Genomic DNA, 26,947 nt, shown 5'->3' with positions numbered 1-26,947 from the left:
TTAAAAAGTTATCTGAGACTCAGCTAAAATATGAAAAGGCTATCTCACAAATTTGTTCTCTTTTCTTTCAGAGTCCTTTTCCTTCTAATCTGAATATAAATTTCAGATGGAAATCTGAAACAATAGGAAATTTCCACCTATAATAATATTTATTAGAAAGGGCACAGAATACAGTTCACACCTATAGCAACTATCTGTATCTGAGAAATACATATAGACACACGCTGTCCTCTATACTACATTATTACTACACTATTTTTCAGAATCTCCTTTAATCCTTCTGAGCTAGTGGTCAAGGAGAGGATTCTAGCCCTATACAACGTACGCTGGGCTTCTACATAGAGCAGGACCATCTCCTGATCTTTTTGATCCCATGTGAAAGTCAGGTGCACATGACAACAGTACATAAGCAAATCATAAAGGGGTATGAAGACTGCAGAAACTATAAACAATATATGTTTTTTTCCCTAGTCCAAGCTAACATTAGTATAAGACATGTCTTGTACAGGCAGTGACTCAAAACCTTTAAGAAGGTCTTTAAGAAGGCTTAGTGGTGGCATATTGGTATGAAAACAAAAGAGGTAGTTCAGATGCATTATTCGAGTATCGATAAAAATTGGGCAGGCCATGCACAATCAGGGGGAAGATATGAAGAAATACAATACTTAGCTATTAAAGTGCTTAATTCCAGTCTTAAAAATATGCTTAACGACACATCACAATCAGCATGCTCATACCCTTTAAAAACAGTTGCTGTGATGTAAATCATGTTGTCTGCGAACAATGTTGATAAAAGTTATTCCTGCAAACCAAGACTGATGGTGCAGATGGTTGGCTGAGCAATATGCCCTGTACTTGTAGACAAAGATGAGGATGTCTTCTATATCAGGAAATTTCAAAAACTCATTGATATGCCTTTTGCATATGATAGCTGATAGGTTCACTAATACCTTTTCCATTTTTTTCCTACTTCTTGGTACGCTCAGGAGTACTTTAGTACTTTAAGTACTTTGCATAGCAAAGCTGCTTCTAATTTAAACAACTTAAGAGGCAGTGAGGCTGTAAATCTCATCATTCTTGAAATGAAGTATAATTTACTCGTTCTGTCTGTAAGTGTCATGCACTTACATAACTTTTCTCTGGGTATTTTGGGTAAAAATCTGGGTAAAAAATAATTAACTTGTAACTGTGTATATATTTCAATAAATCTAAGTGATTATCTGCTTTTATACAGAAACACATACTGAGATTTATCCACAAAACTGTTAAATTTTGATTTTGGAAAAGCAAATTATTGTGATTACGTTCTACATAGCTTCATTCTCTTGTAAAGGACAATCTTCTTGATCTGCATGTGTGCTAGAATACACCATAACTCCTCACGTGGAGAAAGGAGACATGGGAAAAGTCTGAGTACAGTCTGGTATGTGAAGTCTGCTAGGATTGAGGAGAATGCTGTCAACAGTCAAGCATATTGAATATCATGACATTATTACAGAAGCTTTTCTGTAAGAAATTATGTGGTGTATCTAAGTATTTACAAAACAATCATAAATTTCTGTGAAAAGTAAAATCAGAGAAATTTCAGATAATTTCAGTATTGCTAATATCCATTTATTCTACTTTTACTTGTTTGAAAGACTGCCCTGCACTCGAAGAAGAAAAGGTAAGATAAAATAGTATCTCCCTTCCATGGTTGTAAATTGCTATTTTCCCCCAGTAAACCCATTTTTTCTGCTCTGAGCCATTAGAAGATAATTCAGTTTTAGAAATTATTTCAGTAATTAAAAAATGTACTTAAACTGTCAAAGTGAATTAATATGATAATTTAATATATCATGATAGCGATGAGCTAAATGAATTGCTTTCTTTCTGGAAGATATTTATTGATCATATGAATAAAACAACAGCAGAAATTACAGCATGCCATATGTAGAATGCAGCTTGTTGAACAAGTTACAAGAAATAAATGTCCCAATTTCTTTTTAGTCCATATTTTGTTTTTTACTTTGATTCTTTGCTCCTTTCTCCTTTTTTGAGCTCTTCCTATATCTTATGAATTAGTTGGCTTTTCACACAACTACTTTTTACACAAAGCTGTTTATGAGATTGCTTATAGCTGACTATCTGATGTTATAATGGAAGTCAAATATGTAACATCTTGATTACAAACTGAAAATTACTACATATTCATGACAAAATAGGAAAATTATATCATGCATACATCATTTTATTAATTTGTCTTATTGACCTCAGATATTTTTCCAGAACCTTTCAGTTACAATGAAGATATTATCTTCTGCCATACAAACAGTCTTATTCATTTCAATGACTGCAACAGTCTACAAGACCATTATGTGAATAAGACATTACTGCTAGTGGGGTCATATAAAAAATAAACTCTTTTCAAATTGTTGCATTCAAACTACATGGAATTTTGCAATATTTTTCAATATTCTCTTTCTCTGGTATAATGCTTACTTGTTATGTAATAATGTAAATTGTCAACTTTGTGGAAGAAGGAATATATATTCATATATTTATGTCTTGCTCTGTCCTGGATTTAGTTATGCTGAAGGAAATGGTGACTCAGTCACCCAGTTCTGACAAATCCTTTTTATTCTCTGTAAGCGCTAGGAAGACAGATTTTTTTCTTGAAGGTTAGACGCCAAGCAATAGGATTGCATCTTCCACTGTTAAAGTTGTTAGTTTTGTCAGGTCTTCTCCACGTTTCTGAATTGAGATGCAGTGTTCTCATTATCTATTATGTACATTGTCCCCTCTGGGGATTGTGTCAGGATTCCTTTCATTTGGCATGTCTTGCATTGTAAGGAACACCAATATGTGTGTTACTATGCCACTTCTATTTGGTCTTTCACACATATTAATGCAATTTATGTCCCCATATTGTTACATTGTTCCTTCAACCAATGCAGGAAGTAATACATAGATGAGAAGGGTGGCTGAGGATGTTGGATAACTATTGTATAATAAGATTATGTGTTCTTGAGAATCCCCTTTCATTAGTGCTTACTAGGTTGCCAAGCACAGACAGATAACTTTGCTCGAACATAGCTTACAAAGTTTGTTTAACAGGTTTACCTCATTTCATGATTTGGTTCATTTTCTATTTGAAAGTGACAGTTTCCTGGCAATAAAAATTACTCACCAAAGCAATCAGAACAAAAATGATGCTCCCTAACAACCCTAACAATGGATAAGTTCAGCCTGAAATGCTGTTTTAATAAATTTTTACTAGAATGAAAGAAAGAGCACTTCCTTCTTATATTCCCAAGAAACTACTGCTTTTCAGAATCATTCCCTCAACAGATGATTCTGAATCACTTTCAGTCCTTACCTCTGTCTTGCCAATTATTCTGTACAAAGAAATAGAAAAGAGAGATCTTCTTCAGTGTTTTAAGTTCCATTATACATACATTGTCATCTTCTAAATATTTTGATTCTTTTGGAGGTTTATAGAGCAGGATTTTTCAAAGCTGTTACTGTTTCTTGAATGTTTATTCAGAGTTTTGGCTGACATTACTGAAAAGTGACAGTGCCAAAAAAAAGAATTTTTAACTTTTTTTTTTTCAAAGAGTGAACCTTGCAAGCATGTTAATATTTTTGTCCTTCATTTAGCACAATTTAAAAATAAATTTTCATAAACTTTTTGGCCACTCTTTTAATTGATTAGCTTTATCTACTGTAATTATCAATTTTGGAAAATATTTCTGACAGAACATTATATTCAGTTTATTTCATTCTTACTACTTTTGTAATCTTTGATACTGAAAAGGAATTCCTTAAATTAAAAAGGAATTAAAAGGTACCATTTTGTTTATGACACCGTTTTATTTCCTATGAATATTTTAAAACCCTTCAAGAAAAAAAAAATCTTTAGATCTGAGATCATACTTTGAATTAATCACAAGTAAGTTTCAAATATATATATTTTTTTTCATGTTAAACAATTATTGGAGTATTAAAGGTCACCTCATAGATCACCATCTCCTATCAAAAAGATGGCCAGAAACTTTTAAGATTCATATTTATTTTTATTTACACACTGGAAACAACAGTGTTCATCTATGGAAAAGTTTGTGGATGGAGCAGAAGCATAAAATGACATTGTTCTAGAAATTCCATTGCTTTTGAGTCATTCTAAATATATTTTCACAGCCACCAGTAGAGGCATATATATTTCATTAATAGTTTTACGGTGCTATGCACACCTCTTATTATACCATTGATTTCTCATATAGTTATCTATTCTTAAAAATCTTATAAAATAGAACATCAAACTGTTTTATAAAATGCATTTGACCATACTGAAGCATGATATATGCTTCAATGATATCATTAATGTTAATTAATGTAAGAATGACAGCACTGCAAAAGAATAAACGAACTTGCTCACAGTTATTCCTGAACTTTCCATTCTTAAAAAGTACCTTTGCACATACGTACACACTCAGAAATATACACACAAAGTGAAATTATCTTCAAAACACTGAAACTTCTTTAACTAGACATTAGATGAGACTCAAAAAAACATTTTGTGGACATTTACTGCCAACCTTCAGTTTTAAAAAACTTTGAAATCTTCATTTCAATTTCATTGTCATTATTTGGTACTAAAGTTTTGTGGAAGCATTCTGTTACTTCCACAGACAGATTATTTAGTAAACAATTTCTATTCTTTCTGGTTGAAATTCAGTTTCAAAGGCAAGAATTGTAATCTGTTTTGTTGTGTGTGTTTTTTTTTTTAAATTTGGTATCTAATTTAGTCCCTTTTCATAGATATTGAAGGGTGATCTAGTCTATCTGTGTCAGATATAGATGTTATCCACAGAATATGGGAAACAATGCAACACTATTCACTAGAATTTGAGGCTGAAAGAAAATGGTTGAAGGTGCTAAAGAAAAGAACTTCAATCTAACAAAGTGGTGATTTCAGGCAACTCAGAGAAGACACCTGATTTTCACAAGACTGCCCTGTCCATCAAGACATACTGTACACTTGCATAGTACTCTCCACTCTTCCTCTCCACTACACTGAGAAAAATGTGGTTGAGAATGCAAAATTTCAAGAATAGCACAGAAAAAGACAAGCAAGCCCAACTCTACAGTAGTGTAGAAGAAGGAAGAAGTGAGATTCAAATCCACCTTAGCATAGAATTACTGGTTGCATTTCCCACAACACGGAGGCATAAGACACCAATTTCACTCTTCTAATGTCAGTACAGTAACCACTAGATAATTATCTACAATGGCCATCAGGTCAAAAGAAGCTAGTTATAATCCTGACCTTGTCTAGCCTTTAAGGTTTCTCCATTAGGTTTAGGTCCTCAGTTCCTTGTCCAAAGCTGGTCTGTACTGGATCTCAGTGTAGCAGGTAGGTAATTAGAGGACCCCCCAAAGAAGAAAGTCTAGATATGCTCACACCAGCCAGAGATTCCCAAAGAGAATCATAGAATGCTTTATTAAAGGTTTTCAATGTTTCACATTAATGTTTCAATAAAAAAATGATAACAATATATTTACATTATATTTAATAGAGTGGTCATTCTGTGATCTTCCGAAAAGATTAGGTAAGACTAGGCCTTTTCCTGATAACACTAACAAATAATAAAGTAAAATGCAAAAACATTCAAGGAGAGAAAAAAGTCTTCCTACCTAGGTTTCCAAGACCTAAAACAGATTTCAAATCAAATGTTCTGAAATCCCTTGTAAGTTTAAAAGTAGAGCTTTAACAGTCTACCTATAACACCTCACTGGATGGATGAGTCTGCTATAATTGTATCCATAGTTTTAGTGTTTTGCATTGTTTATTTGTTTGTTTGCTTGTTTTCCCAACAATGAAGGTCCAGTGTATTTTAAAAGGTCAGAAAAATGCAAGAGATTGAAGTAGAAATGAAATGTTTCTCTGAATCAGAGCCACCTACTCAGCACTTTACGGAGTCAAGTGACAATTTACTTGGTGACTGAGCTATCATTTACACAGAATCATAGGAGTTGAACTGGACATCTGGAGATCATCTAGTCTAAATTTTGAAAATAAAAGCTATATATCTATGTACACATATATTTCTATGGCACTCATCTTTAAGTGCTTTTCTTGTTTTATTCCTCATTCCATTAACTTCATGTAGGGTTGTTGACATATTTCAGAATTTAAAATAATTTAAAAGTCAAAATCTGAATAAAAATAAGTCAAAACGTGAACTAGTCTTCATTGTTTGGATAGTAGTTTTCAGTTACTGACTTAAAATATTATTTTATTTAATCTTCTGACTATATTCTCACTGTTTTCACATTTCTCTTTTTTTTTTTTTTCTGAGTGTATGCCCACCACAGTTTCATGAGAAACATGTAAGTCTATGTAAATGTTGTCAGTGTCTCTCACCAAGTTGTTTATTCTTCCCACCTCTTTCTTGAGCTGGAATTCCCATCTCTTATAAAAAACAACAACAAATACGAATATTTATTTTAAAACAATTATTAAAAAATAAGGAAAAAGGAAAAACTATTTTTTTTTCTTCAGAAGGAAGGTGTTTGATTTCTTTTAAGTGAAGCAACTGAATTTAAGTACTTATATAAGGAACATACTCTTTGCTCTTTTACTTTTGTATTTGGTGAGATTTGAGGTCTCTTAACTGAATCAAGTTCCTGTAATGAAGGAGCCTGTTTCCCTTTCTGAGTATACACTGAGCCTGTTGAGACTAGGCTTCTACTTTAGCGTGGGGAAGCTACTCATACTCATATTGAGTTGGCTGTGCTTCCCCACGCCGACTGGGGGGCAACCCTTGGGAAAATCTAGAGTGTTTCCCAACACACCCTCACTGCTATCCCTTCAGTCCTTGGAAATAAAGCTGCTGAAAGTCATATGCAGCAAAAAGGATGTTCAATATGAATTCTGACGGTCAGTATTATCAGTTATGCTTAGTAGTATAAATATGTTAATGGAAAGACCAATAGGTGCTAAGCACACTATCTACAGTTTTTTTATTTTAATTTTATGGAGATAGTGTTTATACTTTAACTCCTTGGAAAAACAAAGACTTTCCAGAGGAACATTACATTCACAGAGAAATAGGAAAAAAAAAAAAAAGTGTGTCTTAAAGCTTTTCTAAATACTTATCACCCAACTGATCTGCTTTTTATCCTGGCAGTGAGGTCCCACTTTTATGCAGAAGCCCCTTTATTTAACATTGCTCCTAACTTCAGACCTGAAACCTCAGTCCTCAGCCATACTTCATTCACATTCATAGTCTCCTTAATTTTAGAAGATGAAGTGCCATTAAGCACCATTGGCAAGGAAATTATCTTCTGGATTCAATTCTATTACTCTTCTAGGGACAGTATATGACCAAGTCCTTCCTCCTCTTGGCTGCTGTACCAGTTCACATGGTTATGAATGTGGAACACATAAACACAACAGAGCTCACTCTTCAGGGCAAGATAAAAAGGATAAATAGTATTTTCTAACTAAACGAAAGATAAATGTATAAGAAACATATACATCATATCATTTGTCATTAAGCTACAACATACAAATAAATATTCATAAGATTGAAGAAGATGCTTGAACTTTTGTGTATATGTAATGCGTGTTCCCACGGGTAATTTTTTAGAATGGTCTTACCTGTTTGAAAGCTGGGGTTAGATTTTAGAACAAAATCTCCACTAAATGAGCAACAATCAATAAACATTAGACAAGAATTTAATAAAGCAAATCAGCCTGTGAGAAAGGCATTTCTTTTCAAGATAGTCAAATGTAATTCACATAAATTTGATCAAAAAGGTATTTATGAACAAACAAATGTGAATTGTACTTCATATTTAAGAAAAAAAATCCTAATTTTGTCTAAGGAAACTGATCTCTCTGTTTTTCTCTCCAGTCCATACTGTAGATTTGTCTGAATGATTATTTCAATCCTTATCACAAATCCAGGCAAGCATAGCACCTGCTTCTGTGAAGTGTCTAGTGTTTGATGAGATTTCTTCTCTTTTATGCACTCAATTGGAGATCCTTTTTCATTAAACTTCATCACCATTCCAAATTCTACAGGATAATTATTCAGACCTGATTTGGCTGTATTTTCCTTCTCTTTAATCTGCCACTTGAGTATTTTCTCTGCTCTCTGAACTTAGTTTTGCCTCTTTCCATTTTGGTTTTTAGTTTTTTCTTTTTACAATAGCCAATAAGTCCTTGAACATAACTGCTCAGGCAGTACATGTGCAAAATGTGCAGCACACTTCAGAAAACAATTATGACACTATGTGCAATCAGGCCTTGAAACCATGTCAAAAATAACCTTCAGCCCTAAAGTCCGTAGGCATTACTGAAGAAAAGTCCAATGGTTATACATACATATAAAAGAAAAAAAGTCTAAGACAATTTGAATGTGATTCCTAGGTTACCAAAAAGAACAAAGAAACACATTATAAATAGGATGAAACCAGGTAGCTTGAGGAAATAAAGCATTTTTTGTCTTTACATCAACAGGTAAAATTTTACTGCTTTACACAGCACAAATGATAGAACACAATGAGTATAGTAAAAGAATAACAATGGCATGAACCACTAAGGCTTTTTAACTTTTGTTTTCTTTTTCCACTGCAAACGCTAAATCCACCATTTTGCATGATCTGAGAGAGAGAGAGAAGCAAGTAATAAAGTATTCCAGTGGACACACCTCACTTCTGTATCAGAGGACTACAGTTCAAAAAAACTTGGGTTACAAAGTCTTTGATATGATAATTTTTAGAGATACTCATAAATATTGGCTTGAAAATATCCAATAGATTGCTTTCATGTTTGTTTTAAACTTCAACTTGCAATAAAAAACCACAACTATCATCAGAAAATTTCAGATAAAACCATTCCGAAGCTACAAATTTTAAATGAAAGCTCAGATTGAAGAAAATACAGAATAAAATTAGCATATGTTGAAAGAATTGAGAACCAAGAGAGATGGCTTTACACAGGATATCACTCTTATATTTCAGTCAAGAAACCAGACTTTTTCCCCTAAGATAAATAGTAAATAGTGTTAAAAATTCCCTTACTATTCAAATTTTCAGTTGCTTCTCAATAGTGAGTACTTGATAATATGCACTTATCTTAGCTTTACAATATAATAAATTGTTAATGCCAAATTCTTTCATATTTAAGGTGTTGATTTAATCAGAAAATCTCCAGCTTCAGAGGACTCAAAAAAATTCAGTACCTTAGGGAACTGTCCACGTAAGAAAAAAAATTATTGTAACAGTTGCTATTAAAAACATTTGATCTTATTGCTTCTGTAACCAAAATTAGAGAACTATATAGAACTGATTAAAAAAAAAAACTGTCAAAAGAGTACAGGAAGAAATTAACATTCCTGTCAATAGGTTCCTCACTACTACTTCTCTGTTTTGGTTATTAAGATTTTCATATTTTAAAATTTCCGGTATTTTAATAATAACTATATCTGCAAAGCATACCTTCTGCCTAGCAATAGTATCCTATACTTGAACATAACTATTTACGTGATGCAACAAGTAAAGAAGCAGGAGAGATACGCCAAATGTTATTTTGCTTTAATGCAGTCTATATTCTCCAGAAGTAACGTGTTTTAACATATTAGTAGATATTAACTATGTTACACCTGCAATTTCTTCAAAACCATATATTATTAAACTAAAGAAAAAAAAAAAAGACGTGACCATTTAAAGTAATGAAGGAATGTTATCTAAAAGTGTGGTAATCACATTTTTTATTAAGTTTCCATAGAATTTTCTCAGATTCATATAAGAACAAATCTTCTGCGCAACACTGAAGAATAAACTAATTAGGGTCCAGCAATTTTTTCATTTTTTATTCACTAATCAAGGAAGGAGGGTAGAGGCATATTAATATATATATATCCATTTGTATTAAATTAAAAGAATATATTTTCTTTTCCTGACAAAAATTAAAAATATTTAAAACTGGTTTCCTATTGAATTAAATACACCCATTTTGCACAAAAGCCTACCTATGGATCTTTCTAACAGAAGAAAAGTGAATAGATGGAAGAATTTTTTTTCTTTCCCTGGAATTGACTCTTTCAATTACCAGCTCACTCAAGAGTGGACTTGATTTTTTGAGTCTGTTGAAGGTTTCTATATCAGCTGTCTTTAAATAATAATTGTCTGTTACAGAACATACTAGCCTGGAATTCAAGCAATGGAATTTTTTTTCCTCTATTCACCAATGGTTTTTTGAGTGTCTTTTTGAAGTTATTGCCTCTTGCTATGTCCTCCCTGCTTTCGCTTCTAACTTTCAACGTGGCTATATAAATTTCTGTTAGGAAGTTCAGTAAATGAACAGTTTTATTCAAGACTATTTATTCTGACTCCTAATGTGTACTATATGACACTGAACAAACTTGGCTTAAATAAGTTTTAAAGACTTTTTTGGAGGGGTAATGGTGAATTTTATCAGTGGCTGCTTAATATATTCCACCACGTAATCAATAACCACACAGGCAAAATAAATGAATTTGATAATGTTCAGAATTTTGGGTTATAACCCTAATTGCAGCTCAAAAAGGCATGGAAGAAAGCTAAAAAATCAGTTTCTCTTCAAGCTCTGATTTTCTGATAATTCTTACAAGCTAAAGTGCTGACAATCCTTCCAGAATAGGTATTGTATATTTTGTAAATATTCCATGCTATTGCCACACATGCCTAGACATATCTTTTTTCTGCAGTTCCTTATCTGAAATCTTGCTACTGCTACCACTGCTGCTTTTTAAATAATTCAATAATTTCTTCTTTTGACACTGAAAAATAATTTACAGTCACTAATAACTTGACTGCACCTATAAATCAACATTTTTTTTCTGCTAAATGCCAGCATATCAGTAAGGCGATTAAAGCTTCAACCAACTTCACGTATTTTTTTATTAAGTGAACAGTTATAATATTTATCCATTGTCATGCATAGTAAGCATTAAGTAAATTATATATAATGACATTATGCAATACTCTGAGTGCTTACTTAGATAATGGTCAAGAAACATTGGCTACATTGTGAACTACATTGGCTTTTATGGTCTCTCATCAGTAGGCAGTGCCATGTCACAGTGATGTGACATGAGCTCCGAATGCCTTCCTTCATTCCAGAGGTGCAGAGGCACCACTGATCACACTGACAATCACTTGGTTACCAGCAATTAACTTGATTTTTGTCACATCATTAGATCTGCTTCTCTCAGATGTGATGGGGGTGAGCTGGAAGAGTTACCAAAAAAGAGGACAGGAGAGCACATGTACCAGAAATGTTCCTCTGTCAGCCTCTCTAAGTCTCCATCTCCAAGGCTGCAGAAAAGAGAGCAGCAAGGTGATGGAGTACATCCAGATCATGGCTGCATGCATCTCTATTAAATTCTGAGATTCATCAGTGAAATGTCATTATCTCATTCCAAATATTTTCCATTTTATGAAAATTTTAGCAATATTTGCTAATAAAGCAACAGTCAAAAATATGTAGAATGAAATTGCCAACTATATTTATTGAACAAATATCAAAATGTGAAAAATATCAAGGATGCCTAAATTAACAGGGACATCACATTGAGAAGACAGAAATAGTGAATATAAAGCAAGAGGCCACTAAATAATGTTATTTCATGATGTATTCAGAACAAAGACTAGTAGCATTATGTGAGAAAAGGTAGCCAAATTTTCTGACAGATAGCCTAGGAAGATGTAGATGTAAAAACTATACTGTCTTCCTGAAGGGAACTGTGCTTATAGTATTTCACATATTTAAGATTATGTATGTATCCAGGATTCAAAGTACATGGAAAAAAGTCCACCTTAAACCAATTTTTATGCATTTTTTAAGATCTTGTACAATGTCTCTATTGCTAAGGCACAAATAGCTGCTTACAGACAACTTAAAATTTATTTAACAACTGCAGGTCAGTATTGCTACTTCCACAGTGTCACCTGTATTTGATTCTTATGTTTCAAACAAACAAAAACACACATAAACATCAACAAATAAAACCAGGAAACATGACAAACAATTATATCTAATATATACATATAGTATGCTGACTTCAGTGTAGTTCGAGTATTGGTATAGCTCAAGCATATTCTGCAGTTTTCCTTACAAATAAGAAAAAAGAAATCCTAACTTGTTTAACAGCATGTTGAGTAGAGTCTAAATTCTGTTATCATATTCTTCAGTACAGTAAATTTCTGGTGAACTATCCTGCTTCAATAGCTTTATTTAACTGAAGCCAGGTGTCAGTGATGAGTGAGGCTAACCAGGGATCCTGCTAAGAAATTTTTAATGCACTTTTGCTTTCATTAAAAGCAAGAGTAAATATGTTTCATTTTTAAACTAAAGGGAAGATGCCTGTTTGTTTCCTAAGCACATATCATTCCTTTAAGTATTGTCTTTTGACAGATAGCCAGATGTTGGCATTTTGTTGTTCGGAAAGTCAGCTAGATAGGTAACTGATTATGAGACTGACATACTTCTTTGACTGATTTGCTTATATTATTTTATTTGCAAATGATAGAGTTAAGTTGTTAAAATGAAAGAAGAACATTTTCTACAGTAAGGAAAGATATTACCTGTAAGGGAAGGCAATCTGACGGTGAAAACTAGGTGCCATAAATTGAAAGTCAGACATTGTATTGATTTAAACAGCAAGATTTCATCACGAATGAGACAAATTTGCCTCATGGGTTACTGAGTGTATTGAATGTAGTTATGAAACAGAAATAGCAATTTAACTTCTATGTAATTTTAGTACGCTTGCAGAATAAATTTCTTCATCTCTATGTTTTTTCTTTCAAAATACTGATGTAAGTTTCCAGCAACATTTCCGTAAGTGTTTTCCTTATACATATCCTATACAAAGGTCCTAAAAATAGAGAGGTAAAGCATTGACACATTTTAAAGAGAGGTTTTTAATAAATAACTTTATAAAGGGGTATTAGAGATGAATCAACAACACTCCTAGAAATATAGAAGATTAGCAAGGCTTGGTTCTTTCACGTCAGACAAAGGTATGGCTAGCTGGCTTCAGTGGGCACTATGAAGATGTCAGTAAACTTTGCTTGCAATTCACCTGAGCCTTGAATACAATCATAAGAAGAATCTAATAAATGAGAGTCTATAGGATTTTCATTCAGGCACGTTTTTTCTTTCTTGATAAAATAACTAATGCTGTACTTCTGACAATCAGCAAAAAATTCTATGCAGCAAGAAACGTGACTAAAATGTCTTTCCTTTAAAAAAAATAATTTTAGCATTTGCAAATGAAGAGGAAAACATTTCTGAAAAAAAATGAAGGGGAAAAAAATGGGTGAGTCCAGTGTAGCAGAAACCACAAGCATGTATACAGATCAGAGTGGGCTGGTTGCAAGCTATAAGTTGTATTGTACTTGCATTATGCGGCATGAGAGCAAAGCCATACAGAATCTTCTGGATCTGTTTGTGCCAATCTGACAAGTGTTATGCTGACAGTTCTTAGCCTCCAGTACAACAGAAGGGAGGCTCTTTTTTCTGCATACTTCAATAATTTTTGTGGCATTACTAGGTAGGAGCAGTAGTCACAGGCACAGACAGCTCTTTCATTGAATAAAACAACCATCAGAAAGATGGTTCTTTTCCCAGAGACTTTGATGTAAGTTGGATAGCCATGCTCACAGATCTCGGTTATGGCTGCATGGGGAAAAGTAATATATTTGCTTACTATCACTATTCTACTATGAACAAATACAGTTTTCCATTTATCTACATGTAACCCAGTGTAGAAGAAAAGAAAACTTTTGCCTCCTTGAGAAGTCATCAAATGAAGCAACGTAACTCCTCTCAAGAGCAAGGGAAAAGAGATGAAATTAGGACCTTATGACTCATAGCTTGTTCTATTCTAGGAGTACAACATCTGCAAGTTACCCTTTATTCAAGGATATTTAGAATTGAATTCCTTGTATATTCATCAAGGGCTAATTCAAGTCCTTGCTGAAAAATAATTGAGAGTCTAGGGCATAATGAGTGTTTGATTACTCCTATTTTCCAAAGAATTAAAAAAAAATAGAGGAGACTGGGAGCTTGTAAGGAATTAGGTATCCACTTGAATAAATATTAAAGCATCATTTTCACAGAGCACAAATATTTACAATAAAATGTTATTTGTTATGGATAGAGCACTAGTGAAATGCAAAAAAGCTTATTTATGATATTGTATCAAAAATTGAATCACATACTTGGTTAAATATTGCTTTAAGAAGAAATGAAGACACAAAGCTATGCAGCATACTTGGAGAGATTGGTTTTGATTTTCTTTTAGTGTAACAGATCTGATTTTATACAACTTAACATTATATCAGTGAAGAAAATTATGTTCCTTCTGGTTTTGGTAAAGGACATAAGCCTTTGTTTCAGGAAAAATACTTAGTACTATACAGAGATGGCTTGGGAAACAAGAAACAAATAAAAATGGAAAACTCTAAAACCAAATTTTTGCCTGTTATAAGCCTTCCCACTCTTCCTTCAGTAATTTTATTACATTTTGCATTGCTATATTCTTCTAATCGATCTAAGCTCTAAGTGAACCAGTGTTCACAAGTGTCACCACAGGAGACCGGGCACTAATGAATGCCAAAAGAACACGTTATTTCGATTCTCTAAATGGAAATCATCATTTTCAATTATAAGGTAGAAACGAAAAGATGAAAATTGATGACCTGTCTCAGCTGCTAACCTTTACCTGCAGATATGTACTGAAGAGCCCACTTAACATCCATCACCAAGGAAATCTTTATTCATTCAATACTCTCCTATGCCTTATGTAGGACTTCGGAGCTATTCAAGGGAAAACTACACTGTCAGTTTCAAAATGGAAACCCCCAAAACATACAGGGAGCATTTATTTATTTCTGTATATTGTATCTTCATATAGTGGCTAATGTAAGAGAGGTAAGGCTTGATGTAAAGCAGGAAAAGAATTTTAGTTCTTCAGTGCAAATCAGTCCATGGTTAGAAGGAATAACAAGAAGGTCTAAAATAATTCAAGATAAAATGAATTTGTTTTGTACCGTCTTTCCAACAGTACATCTCATTGGCTGATGAAAATATGCAATTTTAACTGTATGAACCATTAAATGTTACTCCCCTGCCTCCTCAGATAAGCGGTCTGATTTGTTACCCACCATCTCTTTTACTGTTCTACTTTTGCTATCAAAGCAAACATACACAAAGGATGGTCAGATAGAGTAACACTTTACTTTTTTCCATTTTCTTTATGCATAAAATATTGCAAAACCCAGCAAGTTGTAGATGATTTCATGTAAAAGGAAAAGTTTAATCCGTGTTTATTTTGATCAGATAGATTCTTTGTATTATTATTAGAAGTGTGCAGTTAACACTTTTGAAGAGACAATGCAAGTCTTTTTAAAAAAGATGTTAGTGGCTTCTGATGAGATAAAGGGACCAAATACATTGAAATCTTGATCTCTTTGAGCTGACTCATAAATTTCTTATTTACTTCAATACCCCTAGAACTTCAGCCATTTTCATTTTTCCTTAAATATGTACAATATGAGCAATGTATTTATTACTATATTATTAGTGAATTTCAGCCTGATGTTCTTAATCAGTTTTAAAAGTCTACAAATGTAAAATAAAATATGCAGAAAATATTTTACATCTATATCAAGACAATATCTTAAAATCCTGTCAGACTCTTCTTTATTCCTTATGCTTGCTCTATTACATAAAAGTGTTCCAAACGTTTCATTTTCTTTGAGAAACATGAAATCAAGTGTAAAGCTTCTGGTTTCAATTCAAATATTCTTATGATCCACACTGACAAGACAGTTTATTTATATTGCATAACAAGTTCTAAAAAGAAAACAAAAGTGAGAAATTGACATTTCAGGCAATATCCAATAGTCTTATGATTTAACTCACCAACGGATCTAACCCATAAATAATAACATTATAAAGAAGGTATAACGTTCTGACTAGTTCTCCATAAAATGAAGAGGAAAAAAAAAAAGCAATGAAGAAGTTCTGCTTTTCCACTCAAAGAATCCTTGCACAGATCAGCAGTTTCAGATTTCCCACAGTCTCTTTGCAGTATTTTGTTACTGTTTGTTTTACCATTATTATTTTTGGTGTTCACCTTACAATTCTTAAAATGCAAAAAAATAGATGTAATTTATGCTATTGTAAGAGGTTTTATTACTGTTCACAAGATATACGCAAATGAACATATCAAGCAACCCTAAGCTGCATCTGATTTCAGTAAAAATCTTAATAAGAAATGGACAGGTGCCAGCAAGTTCTCAGAAAATAGATCTAAAAATGGGTCTTCATCCAAGTTACTATGAGCAACTTGTCACTTTCAAAGGCAAGTTCAGCTCTGTGTGCATTACGGTATGAACTACAGTCTGTACTTGGTTATACCTTCCAACCTCTTTTGGAGTTCCAAAACCTGAAATGTTTAATCACATTAAATTTTGCAAAAAGGAATATTAGGAGCATAGGGAAGGAAAAGAACAATAGTATGGTCAGTAAGTTCTAATGCCAGCCACATTTTTTCCTGAAAAACTGGCTGCTAGCCATCACAGGCTAAAATAAGTGCGAAAGAGAAATTAATAACTGAATAATTAATAAAGTCTTTCCTTTCTGCAAAATTAAATTTTTGAGAGAAATTGCTGTTCAGCCTAGCACATCCTTGAAAGCAAGAGCAACCAATATAACTTTCATTGTCTGTCCTTAGAACTTATAGTGAAATTCTTTTGTTGTGAGAAGAGCAACTACAACTCTATGTTTAATTAGATTTGCCAACAACAAAGACGAAATTGAACATTTTATAGCAGAAGCCGTGGTTTATTTGTTTTGTCACATTTTGTTTTGTTTTCATGTTTCAGTGTTATATTGATCTAGATTTGCTTCTTCTAAAGTATAATGTTTCACCCATTTCCTGCCTGCAAATTCTGCAGTGTTTTTTTTTTTTAAAAAAAACCTTAGAAAGTCAGAAAGTGCTTTTTGTTGGTCTGTTATACCTTACTAAGAGTCATTTCTTCAACCCTTAGTGGGAGGTAAATTGCTAGCACAGAATGACTACTGCCTGAGAAGCATGAAAACACACGATTTCAGCAAAGGAGTTATAAATTCACAGAAAAAGATAGATGGATCATCTAAAAGCACAACATTTGAAAAACAAACCAGACACTGTCGGAGGGGTTAAAAAAAGAAAAAAGAAACGTGAATTCATAACTAGATGGATATATACTATGAAAAATAAAACACTTTTTAATAGATTTCAAATGATAAATCTGTTTTCCATTAATCTAGATAGAGTATCTAGATCTTAGATCTTACCTTGATGTTGCTAGAAATGTTTAAATGATGACTGCCATACTTTAAAATACATGCAGTAGTAAGGTATGTAAACTAACTAGCAACAACCTACCTCACAGCATGTCTACATGTAGTGCTAGTGGGTCATTGGTTACTGTCAGTATTTTAGAGTAACAATATTGATGCTAAGAATTCAAAACATCAAAGCATAATTAGAGACTCCAAAATCAATGCTATTGTACAGAAGATTAAAACAAAATGTCGTTTAGATTTTATAAAAGCATATCTTTTCTACAGGATGCCTAAAAACTATAAATGGATTGTATTAGAAAATCCATAAAAGAAAATTTGAAAACAGCATTTTCATCATCAGTCCATGTGTCAATAATTCACAGATGCTCTGATACTCATGTCATGGTCAGCAATGTTATCAAATGAGCTTACAAAAACATAAAAAATATACCTCATGAAAACATGCCAAAATGTTTGTTAGTTTCATATTAGTTATAGAGCCTTGACTGGCTTATTATCTTCCCTCTGTCTACTGAATTTGTTGCCTAATGTTTTCAGGAGTTTTAAGTTTTCAGACAATTTCAGATACTTTAAAAATAATCCATATGAGAGCAAAGCAACCAGTTTAAGATCTGTTCTGATTATGAGACACAATCACTGTGCTGCCATGTATTCTCATTATTTATCTCATGTTTCTTATTATTATCATTATATATTATATATTATATATATATTCTCATTATTCTCAAATTTATCTCATGTTAGAAACTAAACAAATGAACATATAGTTTCTAATGATACTGTAACACATACTTGCTTCTGATGTTATAAGCAAAGGATGCAAAGACATGATAGTCCTTAAATCATGGGATCTAGATGGGATTTCTCAGCTGTACTTGTGCAAATCCAATTTCTATGACTTAATAGTAGATTTTAAATAATAAAACAAAATAAGAATAAAAATAAATAAAAGAATAAATAAATAGCAAATAATGTGTTGGTATCAATAGAAATAATATTTATCCATTGTTGCTTGGAGCTAGAGTTTTACTAAAGCAGAAGATCGGCTTATGGTAACTGACACTAGCTGACACAATTATTCGACAACTAACAAGACAGGCCAGAGACGAAAATAATCAGGAAATCATCTGCATGAAGCTGAAAGATGTAGGTGAAGCAATGTAGTAATGCATATGCTGACATCAGGAATACAAACATTCACTATAAGCTAAATTGAGCTTATGTGAAACTCCCTTCTTGTGTAAGCAGTGAACTTTGATTTGTTTAGCACACTCAGACTCTGGGGTCATTCCCACGAGTCCTAATCTATCTCTGTCCCTTTCTACCAACAGATCACTTTTACATTTCCTGTACTAGTGGAGTTATACACACAGGAGATAAAAGAAGGGCTGTCTGGAGACAGGAAACAGATAGCTGCATATCTGAATTTAGAAAAAAAAACCTCAAAATACAAACATAAGGGAGCCACTGTACAACAACTATACTGCTGAAGATAAAACCTGATATATTGTGTAAAATTGTACACTGTGAATATGAAGGAATCTTGCTCTGTTCTAGGTAAAAATGAGGCCATATACTACTTACTTCCTTTGACTACCTCTGCACAGCTTCCAGCATGTATTTTTCACAAATTAACAATATATAAAATTACTAACAAAAATGTTACCTTGAGAGTTAGACATGTTACTAGTCAATAACTGTTCACTTTATTCACATTACCTGGAAGAACTTCTTCCAAATTGCTACAAGGAAATTAGTACTTTACTCAAGATTTACCTCTGAAAACTCACTAACCTCTAAGTAAGTTTTCACTCATACTCTGCTCACTTAAACCATAATGACTTTTTGAAGAATCCAGAACTTACAGATCATTTTACGACTCATTTTGTAGTCCAAAGAAGTACTTCTGGTCAGTCAAATCCAAAGCAGTTCATTTATAACACACAGTATTTCTGCATTGATGTTCTAACTTGCAAATGAGAGACTCAGTGAAGAAAGGTAAGGTTCTCTATAAATTACGTAAGTACAGAAACTCCTTGAAAAATAGACTCTGATTTATGTACACTGCCTATTACGATCATTTATAGGGAGCATGTGGAGAAAAATGTTGCTAAAAGGAAGTCTAGTCTTTTAAGACAGTACTTAAAATGGATGTTTACAGCAAGAAAGGGAAAGAGATAAGAGACAGACTATTCTTATCAGCATGACTTAGAATCCTATGAGGAATAAAATATTAAATTGCAAGTGGACTCTGCAATGTTAAAATAAGTTTTATAATTTTGAACTCTGAATATGTCTCATTTGGTACATTAGATGTTTCATTTAACTACAGCTTCCAAAGTACATGATTCGTATTTCTAGAATTCATCTTAGATTTTGCCTGTTATAGCTCACACTACAAAACCAAGCTCATATTTAAATACGTTAACTTTTCTGAAGATTGTTGAAGATTTTCAAAAAGTTTGTGGCTTTATTTTTGTTGTTCCTTTTTTTGTTTGGTTTGGTTTTGCTTTGCTTTGTTTTACTTTGATTTTTTTTAATATTTATTTATTTATTTATTTATTTATTGCACAGTAGAGAGAAGAGGAAAAACTAGGCTTGGGAGATTCTTGCCAATATTCTTACTCCTATTTTCCAGATTTCATTTCTACTGTTACATAAGCTACACTGAAGCTCAGCATATTCAAGCATCTATCATGGTAAAACAATAACAATCATTAAGTCCACCTTCTGTATTTTTGCCTTCAACTTATCTTGAAAAAGAACACTACCATAATATTGATAGCTACATCGGAAAGATATCAAGGGTATCCATAACGCCTAAGAATGTGATCCGTCGAGAAGAATCGAGCAGTATTCAGACTGTTAGGTTTTTCAAACCATTCCATTTTCCATAATGGAAAATGCTGTAATATTATTTGAATTAGGATCTCTGTTTTGCTGTCATCCCATTCTTCAAAATTTCATTGAGAGCAGCCCTGTGGAGAAGTCTTGGGGGTCCTGATAAACGAAATGTTGGATATGAGCCAGCAGTGTGCTCTTCCAGCCCAGAAGGCCAACGATATCCTGGGCTCCATCAAAAGAGGGGTGGCCAGCAGAGAGAGGGAGGGGGTGGTTCCCTTCTACTCTGCTTCTGTGAGGCCCACTCTGGAGTACTGCATCCAGTTTGGGGACCCAGCACAAGAAAGCTGTGAAGTTAGTGGAGAAGGTCCAGAGGAAGACCACGAATCTGGTCAAAGGGCTGGAGCACCTCTCCTATGAATAAAGGCTGAAGGACATGGAGCTGTTGAACCTGGAAAAGTGAAGACTCTGGGGCAACCTCACTGATGCCTTCCAGTACTTCAAGGAGTTAATAAAATATGGAAAGTGAATTTTTACATGGTCTGATAGTAATAGGACAAGGAGAAACAGTTTTAAAGTAAAAGCGGGGAGATTTAGATTGGATGTTAGGAGGAATTTTTTCACTCAAAGGGTGGTGAAGCAGTAGCACAGGCTGCCCATACAAGCTGTGGATGCTCCAGTTCTGGAGGCATTCAAGGCCAGAATGGATGGGGACCTGTGGTGGGTGGCAGTCCTGCCCATGGCAGGAGGGATGGAACTAGATGACCTTTGAGGTCCCTTCTAACCCAAGTCATTCTATGTTTTTATCATTCCCATTATTTCAGTTAACAAAATCCTTAACTAATTTGGAAATTTTGAAAATTCAACTCAATTTGTTGAGTAGCATATACACACTGATTAAAAAAGCCATCTTACACATTGCTAAAAGCATAGTTTGGGGTTGAGGGAGCAGCATGGTTTAATACTTCTGTGTGCTACACTGAAGAATTTGTCAAGATGTGGGCATGACTTACACTGGAACAAGATGGAAATTTCCTCTAGCTTCAGCAGGGTCTTTCCTTAACATTGTGGTGAGGCATAAGCACAACTAATTAGCTATTAAGTTGAGCAGAGGCAGAATCCCCCCAAACCCTACAATGTTGCACAAGATCCAAACATGGTATCACAGCACTGCTTCTCATAGCACCCCTACAGTAAGGAAAAAGGAAAAGCTAAGTCTTCTTCTACTTTATTAACCCAAAGGATCCTACTCAGGAGATATGTATGAAAATATAAATTTATTCTCAAAGGGAAAATATTTCCCTCTAAAACAATATCTACAACACATATTATCACAGTATACATACTTAGGAGTCTAGAGATCCCAGGATGAATACCCACTGCAGTACTTTTTCTGAAGGACAGAGAGGAATAATTACAAAATTGGAAAGCTTTCAGTCCAGCTGCCAGTTATTTTACCTCAGTGCTATTTGAGCACAGAGGGAATCAAGATATATATTCCTACAGCAGTCCTCCAAATGGCAGAATTTTGTTACTTCCTTATTCTGGATACACAGATAAATATTACTCAGAGCACCATCTGAAGGCTTATACTTTAGCCAGATGAAAGAAGAAAAGATAGAAATGAAGATAATTATATGTATCAGCCAGTTAAAATGATTTATAACCCTGATGCTCACCATGTTACAGTGCAAGTAAAGACTTTTTTTTTTCTACCTGTGATGCCTTCTTTTTTGTTAACTTAAAAGTTTTGGTATCTCAGTTATAGCCAACTGACAATTAGATTTCAACTTAAAAAGTCTATAGTATCTGTAAAGATGGAGAATTCTTGCCCTTACAGAGTTTAAGGTGTGCAGAGCCATGTGTTGTTCTCAGATCTTTTCAAAGACTTTTAATAACTTAGAGGATAAACACAGATCCAGTATGTAGTTCATATTCTATTACTTTGACAAAAACAGTAATGACTAAATATGTATTTCTAAAGGCCCAACACTGCGTGTCTTTGAAGGACAATCAAGTGAAGCAAGTGTCCTTAACAATTTTTGTTTTTCCTCATCTAGGAAGATGAATTTTCAAAATACTGGTTTCTTAAACATATGTAATCACTCTTATGAAACAGTTTTCCAGTTCTGTGTTGCTGATATATCACCAGGGTCTCAAGCTGAGATTTGTCTGGCTAGTATTTTACATTGGTCATCTATTAGATCTTCCATCTACTTCTGTTAATAACACAGTATAGGCTGAAAGGAAAATTATTAAATATATCTTAATTACGGAATATATATAAATATATAACGTCAGGCTGGATGTTAGGAAAAGCTTCTCTGAAAGACTGGTCATGCACTGAAAGGGGCTGCCCAGGAAGGTAGTGGAGTCATCATCTGTGGAAGTGTTCAAGAAACATTCAGATGTTGTACTAAGGGCCATGGTTTAGTGGGAAATATTGGTGATAGATGGACAGTTGGACTGGATAATCTTAGAGGTCTTTTCCAACCTTGGTGATTCTGTGATTCTGTATTATGAAAATAATGATACTCAGGTGCAAATTTTCTAAAGGAAGGAAAGATATATATACAGAGTCTCCAGTTACTCATTATTTTGTCTGACCAGTTCAGTGCATATTCCTTCATCACAGGATGTGATAATATCAATAGAATTACAAAGTTCTGACATCTAAGTCTGGTTTGTATGTGTCCTCCTATGTAAAAACTCACAAATGAAAATGGATTTAAACAAACTTAGAGCAATAAATAAATCTTTTGAAAAGAAGACAATTCACGCTAGAACTGGATATGAATACTGTCAACCTTAAGAATGTACATATTAAGAATTAAACAATTTTTTAAAATTTTATAAACAAAAATATTTGCTTTCTATATGCTTATTTACTTTTTATTTTCTCTGTATTTTTTTTCCTTATGAAATAAGGCAATAGTACATGGAATTCAGTTAAAATCCTCCAATCCCTAGGCAGAACCAAATGTATTCTCAAGAATCATATTTACATTTCACAAAAACAGAAAGAAAAAAAACCTCAGAAATATGCTCACAGTTGCTCTAAGTGATATATGCATATTCTGAATATCTTCTGCTTTTCTAATTCAAACATAAATTTCCTATAACAAAGAATAAATTCTGTAGTGTTCAAAATTTAAATTAACTAACATTGAGAAGAAATATATATTTAATGCCAAATTTAACATTGTGGTTTTGTACAGCATTTAAGATCTTGTTACCACTTTTCAGTTCCTCATATGAATAAATCTCTACTACGTTCTTCTTTCCCTAAACACCACAACATAGAAGTATAACTGTTTGCCTCTCTTTCTTTCCTTAGACTTCAATATAAATTCACATAATATGAATAAATAAATGAAAATATTGAAAACTTCCTTTTGCTTAAGATTGATACACACTGCTGTACAATCAAATAGCTTAAATAACTTGCAGTCATCTACATCCTTCAAAAATTTAATTTTAAGAAACAACAATAAAAGCTCTAAGGAGAACCTTTCAATAGACATTTTTAACAGATGGATAACTATCACCAAGCTCCTAGGCATATACTTTATCTAACAACAACAACAAATCCAATTTAATGAAGATTATGTACATATGCATAAAAAGTTTATTGTTTGTTTGTTTTTGATATATTTCTGAACACCAAAATTTAATAAATAAATACAACAAATACAAATGCAGGTAAATGGTAATGTTTTCCTTCTTCTACTATTAGCAACTGTTTTGAAACTTACAAGTAATTATTCTAGATTTTTCTTCTTTTTCTTTTTTAATTTATAATGAATTGACAATATTTCACTGAAAAAAAACTTCTTAAATAGCTGAAAAAAGAGCAAATATGATACAATGATAAATTTAACTTAAACTATCACTAAAGTCACAAAAATCTAGTAATATTTTGTTTAAGGTGAAGACAAGAAAAGGGGAAGATGTAACTCAGTCTAGTTTCCAGAAAACATTAAACATATTTCAATATGAATGTAATATCGTCAAACTAACCACCACCAGGAATGTTCTGTTTTAAGGTTCAAGTATGTATGATTTATCAATAGATTTAATAAGCAAAGAAATAATTCTATCAAACTGACCATTTAATAAAAAAACAATCTAAATCTTTCAATATATGTCTTGTGATGAAGAAGAGTCACTTACCTAAAACCCCCAGCCTGTAATTGAGGGTGACAACAATGACATTTCCATAACTTGCGAGAATGCTCCCATCAATCATGTTGCCAGTGCCCTCCATGTAAGATCCGCCATGGATGTAGACCATAACTGGTTTCTTGCTGTTCTGATCATGAATGTCTGAAAAAGTTCAAGTAATGAAAACATAATAAAGTAATAAAAAATAATGAAATGTGGCATTAGTAATTTATAAAAGTGCTAAAATTCTTCTCAGTTGTTTCTCATGTTTTCCGTGTCATCATCACCACTTTAATCAGCTATCTTAGACAGTTCAGGATAATTCTACAAGCCCAATATTTTTAAAGTTTTCATATTTCTTACTTCAAATGCCATTTTCTATTAAATGTTTTCAGAATCCCCTTAAAAACTTTTCATATTACAGAAACATAATTTGAATGTAAACATCTAAAATCCTAAAGAGAAAAATAGAATTCTGGAATAAGCTTGACTTTTTTTAGAACATACCAATTCAGTTCTATTTCAATTTAGAAATATCTGTACATTTAATAACAAAACGGCAATAATGATTCATACTTTTCCATTCCTCAGTGAGACATATTTGTTGAAATTATATTTCCATATAGTTCAGTAACAAAAAATATCACAAAATCAAATTTTTCTGATAAAAGCAAACACAGCAAACTATTCATTCTTTTTTAATAGCTTAAGAGTTAAGAAACAATGAGAATTTAATTGAATTCATGGCTCAGATTTTTTTTTTTTAAATGTAAATCATGAAATGTGGTTTTTAGCAGCTAAGTATTAAAGAATAGTTTTATATTTATGATCATGAATTATATGGATAATCTTTTGTACACAGAGAAAATTTACTTACAGCTTTCATGCAGATAAACAGTTGGGTCTTACTTTCTAAAATAAAGTAAATTAAATTGATAGTGATATTTGTATACTGCAGAGTGAGTTATAAAGTTGCACTAATCAATAATTTGGGCATTTTGTACTATATTTATATCTCTTCCTCTAATAATCAAATAGTAAGACTCCTGATCAGACTAACTAACTTAGGAATTTATGTTCTCTCCAAATTGTGGGAACATGGTATAATATAGCTTAAAAAGCAGAAGGCTATTCAGCAAGCTGCTGTTATTACTAACAGTACACTTTTTACAAACAATTCAGTATATCTGCATGTGGAGTAGGAGCACTTGTTTCAATCATATACACACTGGGGGAAGCAATGTCTCTGACTATTTGGTCAGCATTTAAAAACAAACAAAAAAAAATAACTGAGATCCCGTCTGAATTATTTTCAGCAGTTAGACTGAAGAGTAGAAAAAAAAAAAGTGGAGGAAGAAAAGGCTGAGCTAAATGCATAGAGGTAAAGGAAGTGACTTTGAAAGCCTTCCAAGACTCTCACCTCCCTCAGATTTGTTAGGATTAACTCTAAGTTACCAAAAATGTGAACAGCAATGAGCCATCCCATATATAGTAATCTGTATATGGGGAACAAATTTGAACATATTTTAAGGTAAATTGTGACTGGTCATATTTCCATGGCCAACTATCACTTTGCTCATGTGTATGCACTATCCTAAATATCAAGTCATCAGCCGAGCGAAAGACAAAAATGGCCAGCTGTACATGTGCATAGCTGTTAGAGTTTAAGACTTCTCATAGAATCTGCCTTCTGGTCATAAAGAAGATATATACTTTATATGTTGCATTCTATATGTTGCATCTGGGCAACAGAACAAAAAGCTTTGCAATAAGATCTGTGCAATTTTTGCAAATATTAGAGTGATGCAACCATTAAACAGGTCACATAAAACAATGAAGTACACAATAGTGGATGTATTTTTCTCTTTGCAGCGTTCACAGCAAAGTACATGAAAAGAGTTTCTTTTTTTTCTGTGAAGGCTTACCTCTCAGAAAATTAAAGCAATAACTACTAAATGCAATTATTTGTGTTAGAGAATAACCTTTTCTTTTTCTCCCCAAAAGTATTGTGGCATTATTTGTTATATTTAATCCTTTCTTATTGCAAAGTACTTCCCCAGGGTTGAATCTTTCATTGCTGAAATCAGTGAGAGATTTCCTCTTTCCCTTCAGTGGGAACATGATTAACTTCAACATAAAGGAGATGAGCTTCATACATTTTATGTATTTAGTTCTAAACTGTATGTTATTGTGGATCCTAACCTGGAAACTAAAACTTTACAACTTTTGAAGAAATCTGAAAGAATTATTTGTTCATAATCAAATATCTAAAGGTTTTAAGAGCAACTTTGTTTTCACTTGCTATTTACCTTTTGCTTAAAAAATTGACCATAGAATTTGTTATAGCAAATAATGATACTGTCATTTTGAAAAAGCATATATTAAGACATATTTATAAACAGAAATAGAACAAAATTCAGACAATAAGAGGGGAATTCTGCAGAGCATTTTTGTGTTACAAGAAATAGTGTAATTCAGAAATGAAGGTTGTACAGGAGAGGGCAACCAGTGTGAATTGAAGACCAGAGATTTTTATTATTGTATTTT

General features: G+C 32.9%; 1 protein-coding gene across 2 annotated transcripts in view; it reads right to left on the bottom strand.

The window, feature by feature from the left end:
- NLGN4X (neuroligin 4, X-linked) overlaps nt 1-26,947 on the bottom strand; it is a 140,099-nt gene that overhangs the window by 41,293 nt on the left and 71,859 nt on the right. For both annotated transcript variants that reach the window (XM_021411104.1, XM_021411114.1), the window contains one exon: nt 24,410-24,562. In XM_021411104.1, coding sequence (XP_021266779.1) covers nt 24,410-24,562 — 153 coding nt within the window. The remainder of the gene's footprint in view (nt 1-24,409; nt 24,563-26,947) is intronic.

Source organism: Numida meleagris, chromosome 1 (genome assembly GCF_002078875.1).
Source record: "Numida meleagris isolate 19003 breed g44 Domestic line chromosome 1, NumMel1.0, whole genome shotgun sequence".
NCBI classification, from domain to species: domain Eukaryota; kingdom Metazoa; phylum Chordata; class Aves; order Galliformes; family Numididae; genus Numida; species Numida meleagris.
The sequence above is the reverse complement of the archived record's forward strand: the minus strand, read 5'-3'. Positions and strand labels throughout refer to the sequence as shown.